The sequence below is a fragment of the Pantherophis guttatus genome, chromosome 2, assembly GCF_059756535.1.
Source record: "Pantherophis guttatus breed Tessera chromosome 2, ASM5975653v1, whole genome shotgun sequence".
In the NCBI taxonomy this organism is placed as follows: Eukaryota; Metazoa; Chordata; class Lepidosauria; order Squamata; family Colubridae; genus Pantherophis; species Pantherophis guttatus.
In genome coordinates, this window is record NC_142064.1 from 127,762,893 (window position 1) to 127,775,041 (window position 12,149).

The window sequence follows — 12,149 nt, forward strand, 5'->3', positions numbered from 1 at the left end:
ATAATGTTGTGGGTCATTTTCTGATCACATAGAGTCAGCATTTATTTCAAGGAACTCCCATTATATACCAGGGTTTATCTCCTGACTCCACTTTCTTTTTTACAGCGGAAGTGACTTGTGCTCCAAACCAATTCCAGTGTGCCATTACCAAACGCTGCATTCCACGAGTTTGGGTTTGTGACCGTGACAATGACTGCGTGGATGGATCCGACGAGCCTGCCAACTGCAGTAAGGCACTATGCACACTATGGGAGCTGGCTTTGAGAAGGAGAGAATTGTGTCTTATGTCCCCAAGAACACCCAGTGCCTTGCTTTGGTCGTCCTTTGTCCATTTGAGCCACTAACTTGAAACCTGAAAAACTCACTGTTTAATGGCATAAGCCTTTGTGGACTTATTGAAAACCATTCAGTTTTCTTTACTTGAATATTTCTGAAACGAGAAAGCCTCTAATGACTAGCTAGCTTTCTCTGCCTTGCTGGCTACTATTATGACCCAGATGATCAAGGCAAGGCAGACCTCTAGAGCAGGGGTCTCCAACCTTGGCAACTTTAAGACTTATGGAACTTTGGGAGTTGAAGTCTACAAGTCTTAAAGTTGCCAAGGTTGGAGACCCCAGCTTTAGATAATTCTTTATTTCTCTCAAGAAATGTTCCAGCCAATGGCCCTTGAGCAACCGGAAAAGGCTCCACCCCCATGCTTCCCTGAAGGCAACCACCCTCAGCCTCACAAACACAACCCCGTTAGTACAAAGAGAGCCCACAGAGTAGGAGGATGCTCACAGGGCAAGGATCTGTCCTGTTCCAAGTCCAACCCAAAAGGCAGAGTCTAGGCACAAGACAAGGGCAGTCTTCAGGATAAGAAGCAGCTCCAAAGGAATAGTGAAGCAAAGGCCAAAAACAGGCCTCAAGAGAAGGGCTAGGCCCAAAACAAAAAGCGAAGAGCAATCTTCCAAGCTAGTCAAGGCAAACAGCAATAGTCAAAGCCGGGGGAGTGTAAGCCAAACAATTGTTCCTGGCAAGATTAACTCTCCATGGCTTCTCCTTAATTTACTCTCCCTTCCAGGTGTTCCTTGTGAGGAGGGGTGGGGTGACCTCCTCCTGAGCGGCCTTGCAGCCCTTCTCTGGGCTTGCCTATGCTCCACTCTTCTTGCTCTTGGATGGATGGAGTAGACAGCTCTTCCTCATCAGAGGAGATCGGCTGCCTAACAGCACAAGTGCCAGTCAGCAGCCAGTCCTCTCCTGTGTCTGTGCAGGCAGGCAGTTCTCCATCTGGTCGACCACCTCCCCCAATGCCTGAGAGTCCCAGGACAGCATCGTCCTCAGCCCCTGGCATCTCCAAACATCCCAAGGGAGACGTGCCTTCCCTGTTGGATGGTCCCAGTTCTAACTCCTCCTCCTTCTCCTCCGAACCGGGCTCTGATGGGGCCATGACAGCTGTGTTATTGACATGTGCATTTTCCTAAAAGCAGTCTGCTTGTGCCTCATTTTGGAGGGCCCTTTCATTTCTTCAATCCTTTTCACTCACGTAGCACAAATGAGATGTGGTCTGGATGAGTTCCGGTGCAAGGATTCTGGCCGATGTATCCCAGCGCGTTGGAAATGTGATGGCGAAGATGATTGTGGGGATGGTTCAGATGAGCCCAAGGAAGAATGTGGTAAGTTGATTCGACCATGGCTGGCTGGCTACGTTTAGAAGGGATAGGGGCTGGTAGGCTGCATGCACTTCCTTCTTCCCAAGAATTTGGGTAGATATACCCTTTGGTGGCAGGCTGTGTGGCTCAACTCTTTTGCTAACAGCAGCCAGTTTCTAATCTTAATCTATTTCTGGACACTCTCCATGCTGCACATTGTGTGGTTCAGTAAGGGATAAAGATTTCCCAATGTTACAATGTGGTCCAAAACTGTTCCTTATACTATTAGAAAATTCTCCTTGAGAGCATGTGCAATTCGATTTTTAGCAATGCTGTTCATTTCTTGTGCTATTTTTTTTTTCTTTACCTCTCCACATTGCACATTCTTCATTTTTTTTTTTAGATGAGCGGACTTGTGAGCCCTACCAGTTCCGCTGCAGGAACAACCGCTGTGTTCCAGGCCGCTGGCAATGTGACTATGACAACGACTGTGGGGATAATTCGGATGAGGAAACCTGTAGTATGTGCTCACTTCAACCTTACGTTACCGTGTTTGCATGTGGGGAGGAAGGAGACGCCCTTTTCTTACCTGTTCATGCCTAATTTTAGAAAGATATGTAAAACAAGAATTGCTTGTAGAAAACGGGTACTGAATAAAGCAGGCATCTCTTCCCACCAGAAAAATTCCCATTCGTGTAAGAAGCGATAAACAATTGAGCTAGAAAAAAATACTGGCTGAGTTTCAAGTTCAATAGCTGTAATTTGAGAAGACAAATGCCATGTGCTGCTAGAGCCATACCCAAAAGATGCCCAACTAGACAAATATTTCCCTTGCATTTTTTCTATGCCAATTCTTGTGATCATCTCAGCTGGTGATATCTGCATGAAAATAATTTCTTTGCAATTATCATATCTCCAACCAGATAGGCCTGAGAAAAGGTAACAGGAAGTCTCAATTGTGCATATCTTACCAAAATAAAAAATTTAACTATGTAAACCAGGGTGGATTTGATTTAAATCGAGTTGATTTAAATCACAATTTAAATCATGATTTAAATCACCAGTAAAAAGGCTTGATTTAAATCAATTCGATTTAAATCATAATTTTTAAAGAGCAACTGTCATCTCTGCTACTCCTTTGACCCACTGTTGACTCACCGATAGTCCCAGTGTTGCAGAATATACAGCCTCATGCTACATAACTAAGCTCCATTTCATGCTGAATAAACTTAATTATTTATGTATCTTAAATAGAAAACTATCTTACGATAGATTTTTACCCCAAAAGTTTTTTATTAAAATAAATTCGATAAAAATCAAAAAAATCCGATTTAAATCAAAAAAATCCGATTTAAATTTTTAAAATCTGATTTTTTTGATTTTTTTTTAAAAAACCATTGATTTTTATCCACCCTGATATAAACTATCCTAAATAGCCCAAAAGGTGCTTTTTCAAGAGGCAACTGGATTTTCTTGTTTTTCTTTGAAGTCATTTCACTTCTCATCCAAGGAGCTTCTTCAGCTCTAATAATAAGCTTCTTGGATGAGAAGCAAAAGGTCTTCAAAGAAAAAACAGAAAGCCCAGTTGCCTCTTGAAAAAGCACTTTTGGGACAACCATGACCTGGATGACTGAGCATAGACAGTACCCTAAATAGTCTTTCTATCTGCGTTGTTTTCATCTTCTGGTACCAAACATTTGGGTGCTCTTCATGTACACTTCCCCTTCCCAAGATAACTCAGCGGAATCTTGGTCAGAAGAATGCTCCAGTTTTTTTAACAGTTGTATGCAATATTCTTGGGTGAATTGTCCAGAATGCCAATTCGCTGAATGCTCTGGATATTGATCAGCTAATGAGGCTATCAAGATGTTCAAAAAGATAATCAGCCTTTGGTATCTCAAGGTGGAAGGGAAATCCATAGACAAATTTTGCTTTGACTGAATGGTAACCCTTCTGCTGTCGCTGTTTTGTTATCAGTTCACCAGGATAAAAATGTCCAACAGGATGATGAAAATAAAAAGTCCAGGCGAATGATCTGTCACAAAGTAATGCTTTCATAGGACCTCTTGTCCTATGTTGTTGTAATGAAGCCAGGCCTCCAGCAAAAATTTTAAATCTTTTAAAATAGCTCATAAAAAACCTCATCTCTTCTCCCCACTCCCCACTAACTCCTGTAGATGCTAGAACATGACTTTACTTCTTTTGGTTTGTTCCTTACCATACTGTGTAATTTGAGTTTGTGCCATTTCACTTCATCTTATGTTTTTCTCCATTTTCATACTGTCGTATCGGGGCTTGCAGAGGTAGGTTTCTGTCAAAAATGTTTTCCTTCCCCTTTAAAACTTTTAATGGTGTTGAAAGGAGGGGGAAAAAAGATTATTTGGAGGTTTCATCTGTATTCCCATGTATTTGCCTCTGTATTCCTTTTGCAGGAATTTAATGGAGGTTTACCTATGTGATGCTTGCTGGAGATCTATTTCTTTTTCAAGTTGATTCTCCTACACAAACCAGGGAGAACTGTCTTACCTCTTAATATCTCTATTATCCCTTCTTTTATTGTATGAAGTATTTTGAAAAAGAGCCCAAGGTTGAAGCAGCCAATTATGACACAGTAAACATGGGACAATCAGTGGTACCCATATGGGGGTGTATGCATTGGTTCAGTCCTAGCACCTCCATTGGGGAAGACTTTAGGAAATTATATTATAACTTGTTTTCTGAAACTCTGAAGATTCACTTTCCATCCATAAAGATGATACCACTGTAGAAATTGTCTTTCTCGAATGCAATTTCCTATGTTGCAAGCAATTATAGCAATGTCAGTGAAAACAACAAAACACCCCAATAAGATAATAACTAAGTTGAAAGTGAAAATGGTGTATGCTGGGTTCTATAAATCTACGGGATTCTTTGCACATTAACTTTTTATGGGGCAAGGAGGCAAGGAAACACTCAGAAACTTTCAATAATGGTGTTGACTCTCCCACTGAGGATCTCTAAATTAGGAGTGGACAGAAGGTGGATTGCAATCTTGTGCTAGAACTCTGGTTGATTTGCAGTAGTTTCATAAGTGTCTCTTACTCTCATTTGTAAAACAAATAGCAAAACAATCTCACTTTCTCACATGCAGTTAAAACAAAAGTAGGATAAAGGCAGATGTGGATATTATGCAAAAGGGTGTGACTTCAGTCCTTGTATGGAAACTAGCTCTTAAACTGAATATGTCCATGCTTTTCCTTGAATTTTAAGTGCATTCCCTATCCTGAATAAGGTTCTCCTTTATGGATATCTATTTAAAAACAAAGCATATTCCCCCAGTTACCAGGAGCAGAGACTAAGAAATTTGAAGCTGTTCCTGTTTTCTGTACTTGACATTTAGTAATCTCTTGGAGGAACTTGCCGGTTCACCACAAAGCTAGTATATGGTGCGGCATGCAAGGTCTTCGGCCATCAGGTGAATGGGCCAAAGTTCACAAGTTGAAAAAGTTGAGCTGAGATTGTTAGCCTGGCAGAAGCTGCTGTTTTATTTATTTCTTTATTCAATTCGTTTGCTGCCCATCTCGCCGCAAGGCGACCGTTGTGGATAATGTGGTTGGTAAACTCAGAAATCATTGTCTTGCTACCTCTTCCTCTTTACCCCCTCCCCAACTTTTCTTTTGGCTTCTCCTCTGTTCTATTTCTAGTCAAACTGAAGTTTGACTAGATCAGTGGTTCTCAACCTGTGGGTCGGGACCCCTTTGGGGGTCAAACAACCCTTTCACAGGGGTCGCCTAAAACCATTGGAAAACACATATTTTCAATGGTTTTAGGAATACTTTTATGGTTGGGGGTCACCACAACATGAGGAACTGTATTAAAGGGTCGCGGCATTAGGAAGGTTGAGACCCTCTGGACTAGATAATCAGGCTACTTACGCCTACCCTGTGAGGCACTAAAAATAAGCAACGATGTTGATGTGTGTGAACTGTAGAGTAGCCACAATTCCCTACAGGTGTATTTGAAGCTTTCCAGCTCATGTCCCTCTCTGCTTTCTCTGCTTACAGAGCCCAGGCCTTGCTCCGAAAGTGAGTTCTCTTGCGCCAACGGCCGTTGCATTGCAGGCCGTTGGAAGTGTGATGGGGATCATGACTGTGCCGATGGCTCTGATGAGGTAAGGCCCAAGGGTGGAAAGTGGCCAGAAAGAAGCTATGATCAAAATGCAGCAGCTTTCACAGTCAGCTTCTGGCTTGAATTCCTACAGAAGCCCTAATCACCTTGAAGCTGGCCTAAAGTGTTTTGAGTATAACTTCTATAGCAGGAGTGTCAAACTGGCGGCACAAAGGTCAGATGTGTCAGGCGCAGGCCGTGTCCAGCCTAGCTCCGGAGGCGAATGGGGAAAACATCACAAAGTGTCACGTGATGCATCAAGTTTGACACCCATAGTCTTTGTAGACATGGATCAAATGTTTAGGGAAATTGTAGCTTTCATATATGATTAACATCTAATGGGGTGAAATGGTCTTGTTAGAAGTAAACAGAATTTTACTGGAGTGCTGGGATCAGCATAGCCTGAGTTTAAAAGAATTTTCATAGATGAAAAAACGTGGGTCAGTTTGGTGTGCATATTAGGAAAAACAACTGAAAGTGTAAACATGAGTTACTGAATAACAGTATAAGTAACTGTTGGGAAAGACCCACAAGGAAGCAGCTTCTTTAGAAATTAGATAAATCGTTCCATCTAATGCTGATTCTAAGGGGGGGGGGAAATCGTATTTTGATTTTATATGACATCCACTTAATTTTGCATTCTTCGTTCCCTTCCTGTGTAATTCCATAAAGTAATTTGTTATACCCTGTTTCCCCCCAAATAAGACATTCCCTGATAATAAGCCCAATTGGGCTTTTGAGCGCATGGCAATAAGGCCAAGCGCTTATTTCAGGGTTCAAAAGAATATAAGACAGGGGTCTTATTTTCAGGGACACACGGTATTCTGAAAGTCCTATTGCAATTATTATGATATTAAGACTCAACAACCTCGGCTGCTTAGCAAAGCCTTGTTGATTCAGACAGAGCAATAACTTACTCAATATTAGTTCTCTGCTCTCTGACCTGAAATGCCTCCCAAACCTTGTTCCTCCACAGAAAGAATGTAAGCCACGCTGTGAACAAGACCAGTTCCACTGCAAGAGTGGCCACTGCATCCCACTGCGATGGCGTTGCGATGCCGATGCCGATTGCATGGATGGCAGTGATGAGGAAGAGTGTGGGACAAGAGGTAATGGCAACCATAATTTCTTCCCTTGGAAGAGTGGACACCAAAACTAAGTGTCAAATCCCAATACCCATATCTCAGTTTTATCTCTATTTGGGGGAGTCCCTAAACAGCCCTTGACCATAAGATGATGACTAGGGAATTCTGGGAGTTGAAGTTCATACATCTTGAACCTGCTGAGATTAAGAAACACTGGTCTAAATCAGAGGTGGGTTTCAGCAGGTTCTGACCAGTTCTGGAGAACCGGTAGCGGAAATTTTGAGTAGTTCGGAGAACTGGTAAATACCACCTCTGACTAGCTCCGCCCCCATCTATTCTCTGCCTCCCGAGTCCCAGCTGATTGGGAGGAAATGGGGATTTTGCAGTAACCTTCCCCTGGATTGGGGTGGGAATGGAGATTTTACAGTATCCTTCCCCTGCCACGCCCACCAAGCCATGTCAAGCCACACCCACAGAACTGGTAGTAAAAAATTTTGAAACCCAGACTGGTCTAAGTGGAGAGCAGGCCTCGTACCTACGATGATCCCTGTTAGGATACTGAGGCCTATGCAGCCATGCAAGGATGCCAATACATAATGTTATCCTGGATCTGGTGGTATGTGCGGATTCCTGGTTGTGGAACTTATCATTGCTTTTTTTACATCCTTTGATACTACTCACAACTTAGGTGGGATAGCAACGCTCAGGAATGAGGTTGTGACTTACATGCTTTTGTGGCTTCTTTATAGTACGGACTTGCCCTCTTGATGAGTTCCAGTGTAACAACACTCTGTGCAAGCCACTGGCCTGGAAATGTGATGGTGAGGATGACTGTGGTGACAATTCTGATGAAAATCCCGAAGAATGCTGTGAGTATCCTCATTCCTGTGATTAACCCCTTTTTCTCTTGTTCATCATTTTCGCTTTTCAGCTGATTGGCTAAGAGTTCACAGGGAACTAGGGACATGCAGAACCTAGGCTTTGACAATTATTCAAGCCAAAACCAATGCCGCTTTCTCTCAAATTCTCACCACGTTTCCAATTGAGACCATCCTGCTCTTGGGAGTTGAGGTTCCCAGGAATTCCAGAGTGACTTAAGGAAAGAAGCAATGTATTTTGTGCTGTATTCTGGGAGGAAGCTGACAGCTGACTCTATACTGTATCCAGTATAAGGAACGCTTACAGGATTGTCACTCCGAAAATGAACCAGTTCTGAGGAATTGTCTAGATTCACACAGGATGAAATTGGAAGAATTTCACCCTGATCTCATGAAAGAGGTTTTAAGATGCAGAATCTGAAAAGTTGTTGGTACATTGAGAAACAAGACAAGACAAAAGGTTGCAGTAGTTAAAAGTTAAACCTACTGTATGAGTTGTTTGTCCACTACAAATATGCAAATATTAAAAATCCTGTTGGTTAAACTGTCTATGTTATTAGGTCAGATTTTGAGTTACCATTTTTTCCTACAGATTAAAAAAATGAAGAATATTTCATAACAGTTTATATTCACAAGTGTCAAAATATACAGGAGTATATTTCTTGTAATTTGCACCCAATGAAAATGGTGCAAGAATTTTTCTAAACAAAAATGTAAATTGTCCTAACGCTGTTTATTTTAAAGGTCAATTCTACCAATACTGAAGTCCCCCATGGTGCAAAATACAATTAATTTCTGGTGGCAATTCTTTACACCCTTTATTTTCAAATCTCCAATTATCCACAAAAGTCACAGGTTGATCCGAAATTACCTGCTCTTAAACCATTCTTTGAGGGACAGGTGTTATTGGAAGGAGGGGCTGAGGGGAGAAAGAAGAGAGAATTTTATAAACCACATTGAATTCCAAAGTTGGAAAAGGCCTCTAGGGAGGCTTGGGAAAGCTTCTGACCACAGCACATTCAAGGCAGAGCTGGATAGATCCATATAGGAAGGCAGATACCACTTTAGTTGTCAGGTGAAACAGTCTCATATCTTGCACAGTTTACCATTCAGGTAAGGTAGCTGAGCTGTGAGGGTTACCATAGTCTTCCAGAAGTCACAGGTGTAAACAGTGGGCTTCCAGCACAGCCGAAAATCACTGCTATATTCTCCCATTCTCTCAACCTGTGGGGGTGAGGGGCCAGGGGAAAAAAAAGTAGACAGAGCCCAGAATCCTACAGAGGTCCTGAACTATTTTCCACAGTGGAATGGAGGAATGGGAAGGTGGAGAGGGGGACCGACCACCTACACTTGATGGTACCCAAAAATACTGTGACTCCAAATCATCCCAGTTCGCCTTTTTTTCACTCTTTCTCTTTGCTTCTGTTTTCTGCCGCAGTGAAATTCCAGTGTCCTCCCAACAGACCCTTCCGTTGCAAGAATGATCGTGTGTGTTTGTGGATTGGCCGCCAGTGTGATGGGATTGACAACTGTGGTGATGGCACCGATGAGCAGTTCTGTGGTGAGTGGTTTCTGCTATCTCCTAAGATTTGCAGAAGCATGGCAAACTCTCCCTACAAGTAATAAACTACAATCTTGGTTCATTTATACTAATCTATTGTGTAACTGTAGAGGGACGCGATGGCTCAGTGGCTAAGACGCTGAGCTTGTCGATCGAAAGGTTGGCAGTTCAGCCGCGTAACAGGGTGAGCTCCCATTACTTGTCCCAGCTTCTGCCAACCTAGCAGTTCTAAAGCACGTAAAAAATGCAAGTAGAAAAATAGGGACCACTTTGGTGGGAAGGTAACAGCATTCCGTGTGCCTTTGGCGTTTAGTTGTGCCGGCCACATGACCACGGAGACATCTTTGGACAGTGCTGGCTCTTTGGCTTTGAAACAGAGATGAGTACTGCCCCCTAGAGTCAGTAACGACTAGCACATACAGTATGTGCGAGGGGAACCTTTACCTTTACCTTTTATTGTGTAACTGACAGGCAGGAACCAATAACCATAAAGTTAATGACCACCACAAAAAAAACTGATAGTAAAATCAGGTCAGTGACATGGGTTGGCCATTTTACAATCATCACAACTTACACCCATAATGAGCAGGTCCCATTACAGTCAAAAGTCAAGGACTATATGTGGTTTGTCATTACCTCATTCTGGAATATTACCATCTATAGCCCTGGCAATAGATATTACCAACTATAGCCCTGGCAATAGCAATGGTTTGCCACTCCTCATACTGAGCTATTACTAGCTATAGCCCGGGTAATTCCAAATGGTCTGTCATCCAAGATTGATCTGCTTAGTTTTTTGGGAATCAATCAAATTTGGGTAATTTCCTCTAGAACAGTCTTCATTTTAAAGAGTTCCCCCTGTGTTTCTGCATGAGTCATGGCCCTAAGATTCCTGAGGGAAAAAAAAAGAGACAAGATTGGAGCATTGATTTGTGTGGAGATATAACAGATAACATCCACAGTGGATGAATTTACTTGCCTTGCCACCTGAGGTAATAGTAAAATCCAGTCACCTCTGTGGAGACGCAGACTAGATTTATGATTCTTCGGAAAGGAAGACAAGAGAATGAAAGATATCGAATTGTGGCATCGTGATGCATTCTTTTGCCTTCTCACTCGTTTTAACCCCACAGATTCACCAACCACCAGACCTAGGAGCTGCAGCCACGAGAAGAATGAATTCCTGTGCACCAACGGGAAATGTATCAGTGCTGAGCATCGCTGCAACTTTTTTGATGACTGTGGAGATGGATCTGATGAAGATCATTGCTTGCAGGGTGAGGGGACAGACCACCGAATGTGGATAATATTGGATAGCAGGGGGGGGGGGGTATTTTTTTTTCTCTTCAGGTGTGGGGGAGGGAAAGATAGCTTGTGGCACAGAAGGGGAATTGTCAGTATGGTAGGATGAAACTCCGAATGGTTTGACCGATTACATGCTCACACCCCCAGCTGCTGTCCTATCTCTCTTGTTGGTGCCGCTGATGTAAAATTTGTTTATTCCCATTTTGTGCTTGCAGATCCCAAGACGTATGGCTGTCACACCAATGTAACCATGTGTGGCGATGAAGCCAAATGTATCCAGAGCCCCTCATCTGTTTACTGCACCTGCCGCAGTGGCTTTCAGAAAGTGCCAGGCAAGAATTTCTGCCAAGGTAGGAGACCAATTGTGTCCATTGGATGCTGTGAATATAGTTATTTTTAAAAATGTATTTTTACAAATCTTCCTTCTCCTTTTTTTTTTTTAAGTCTCCAACAAAGCTTGGTCCATTTTAAACAAAAATATAGGAAATCAGCTTTGGGTTATAGTCATTTGTTAAAAACAAAATCTAAAATGTTTCGGTTGTCTGGCTGAAACAACATCAATGCTTTTGATAAAATCTATGTCACCATCTGTCAACACGAAAGATAACCTTTTGTAATCCATGAAGGAAAGGAACCACTTGAGTGCAACCTGTTTTGGGTTTTTGGAATCAATCCAGTTTGGGATCAATGAAAAACGGTCTTCATTTCAAGGATGAGGTAGAAGTAGAAGAGGATTTGAAATCACTTAGGAAGGGGAAACGCCTTCCTTCTCAAATTCTTGAAAATGGTGCAGGTTGTCCTTTTCTGCTGTTTATTATGATTTCAGGTTGTTTGTTTGTTCATGCTGTGTGTGTGTGTTTCTATGTGTGTGTGTGTGTGTGTGTGTTGCATTATTGATTTTTAAAATTGTTTCCAGCTCTGGAAACCTTCATGGTCTGAAGGTTGTAATCTTTGTATTAAGGAAGCAAAATAAGAGGAGCAACTGCCACAGGATTAAGGAGTCCCTGATTGGAGAGAGAGAGAGAGACCTGTGTGTGCGTGGCTGATGCAAGGCACGGGAAAGTCTACCAATAGCACTAGACCAGGGGTATCAAAAGGGCGGCCTGCAGGCCGGATGGGTCACGCCCAGGCCACGTCCACCCCAGCTCCGCGAAGGGGAAAAACGTTACGTGAAGGCAACGTGATGCCTGCCACTAGACCGATAAGCATCCTCATCAGCCAAGCTGATGGTACTCACTGCTTGCCAGATGTGCTGCGACTGTAATTTGAGCTTTCCTCTAAAACTTTACATTATTCATCCCCCCTCCCCTTCCTGGCTAATGACAGGAACTGCAGGGAAATCAATTTTTTGCAATCTACTCCTTAGTGCTAAATTAACACCTGATTGGCAGTGAGATGGAGCACAGGGGAGGAACAAAGACATTTGGGGATTCTAAACTTCTCCAGCTTCTGCTTTTTTAGCGATAATGGGTGATAAATCAAAACAACAGGTAGCTATGGAAAGACTTGTCCTTTTAACTGGCCCACTTTATTTTTTGTTTGG

At 42.5% G+C, this 12,149-nt stretch overlaps 1 protein-coding gene across 3 annotated transcripts in view; it reads left to right on the forward strand.

Moving 5' to 3' along the window:
• The window catches only part of LRP1 (LDL receptor related protein 1), a 336,417-nt gene that overhangs the window by 303,166 nt on the left and 21,102 nt on the right, over positions 1 to 12,149 (forward strand). For all 3 annotated transcript variants that reach the window (XM_034419253.3, XM_034419254.3, XM_034419255.3), the window contains 9 exons: positions 106 to 228; positions 1,530 to 1,655; positions 2,035 to 2,151; positions 5,675 to 5,781; positions 6,754 to 6,886; positions 7,612 to 7,731; positions 9,179 to 9,301; positions 10,435 to 10,578; positions 10,822 to 10,956. In XM_034419253.3, the coding sequence (XP_034275144.2) occupies positions 106 to 228; positions 1,530 to 1,655; positions 2,035 to 2,151; positions 5,675 to 5,781; positions 6,754 to 6,886; positions 7,612 to 7,731; positions 9,179 to 9,301; positions 10,435 to 10,578; positions 10,822 to 10,956 (1,128 nt within the window). The remainder of the gene's footprint in view (positions 1 to 105; positions 229 to 1,529; positions 1,656 to 2,034; positions 2,152 to 5,674; positions 5,782 to 6,753; positions 6,887 to 7,611; positions 7,732 to 9,178; positions 9,302 to 10,434; positions 10,579 to 10,821; positions 10,957 to 12,149) is intronic.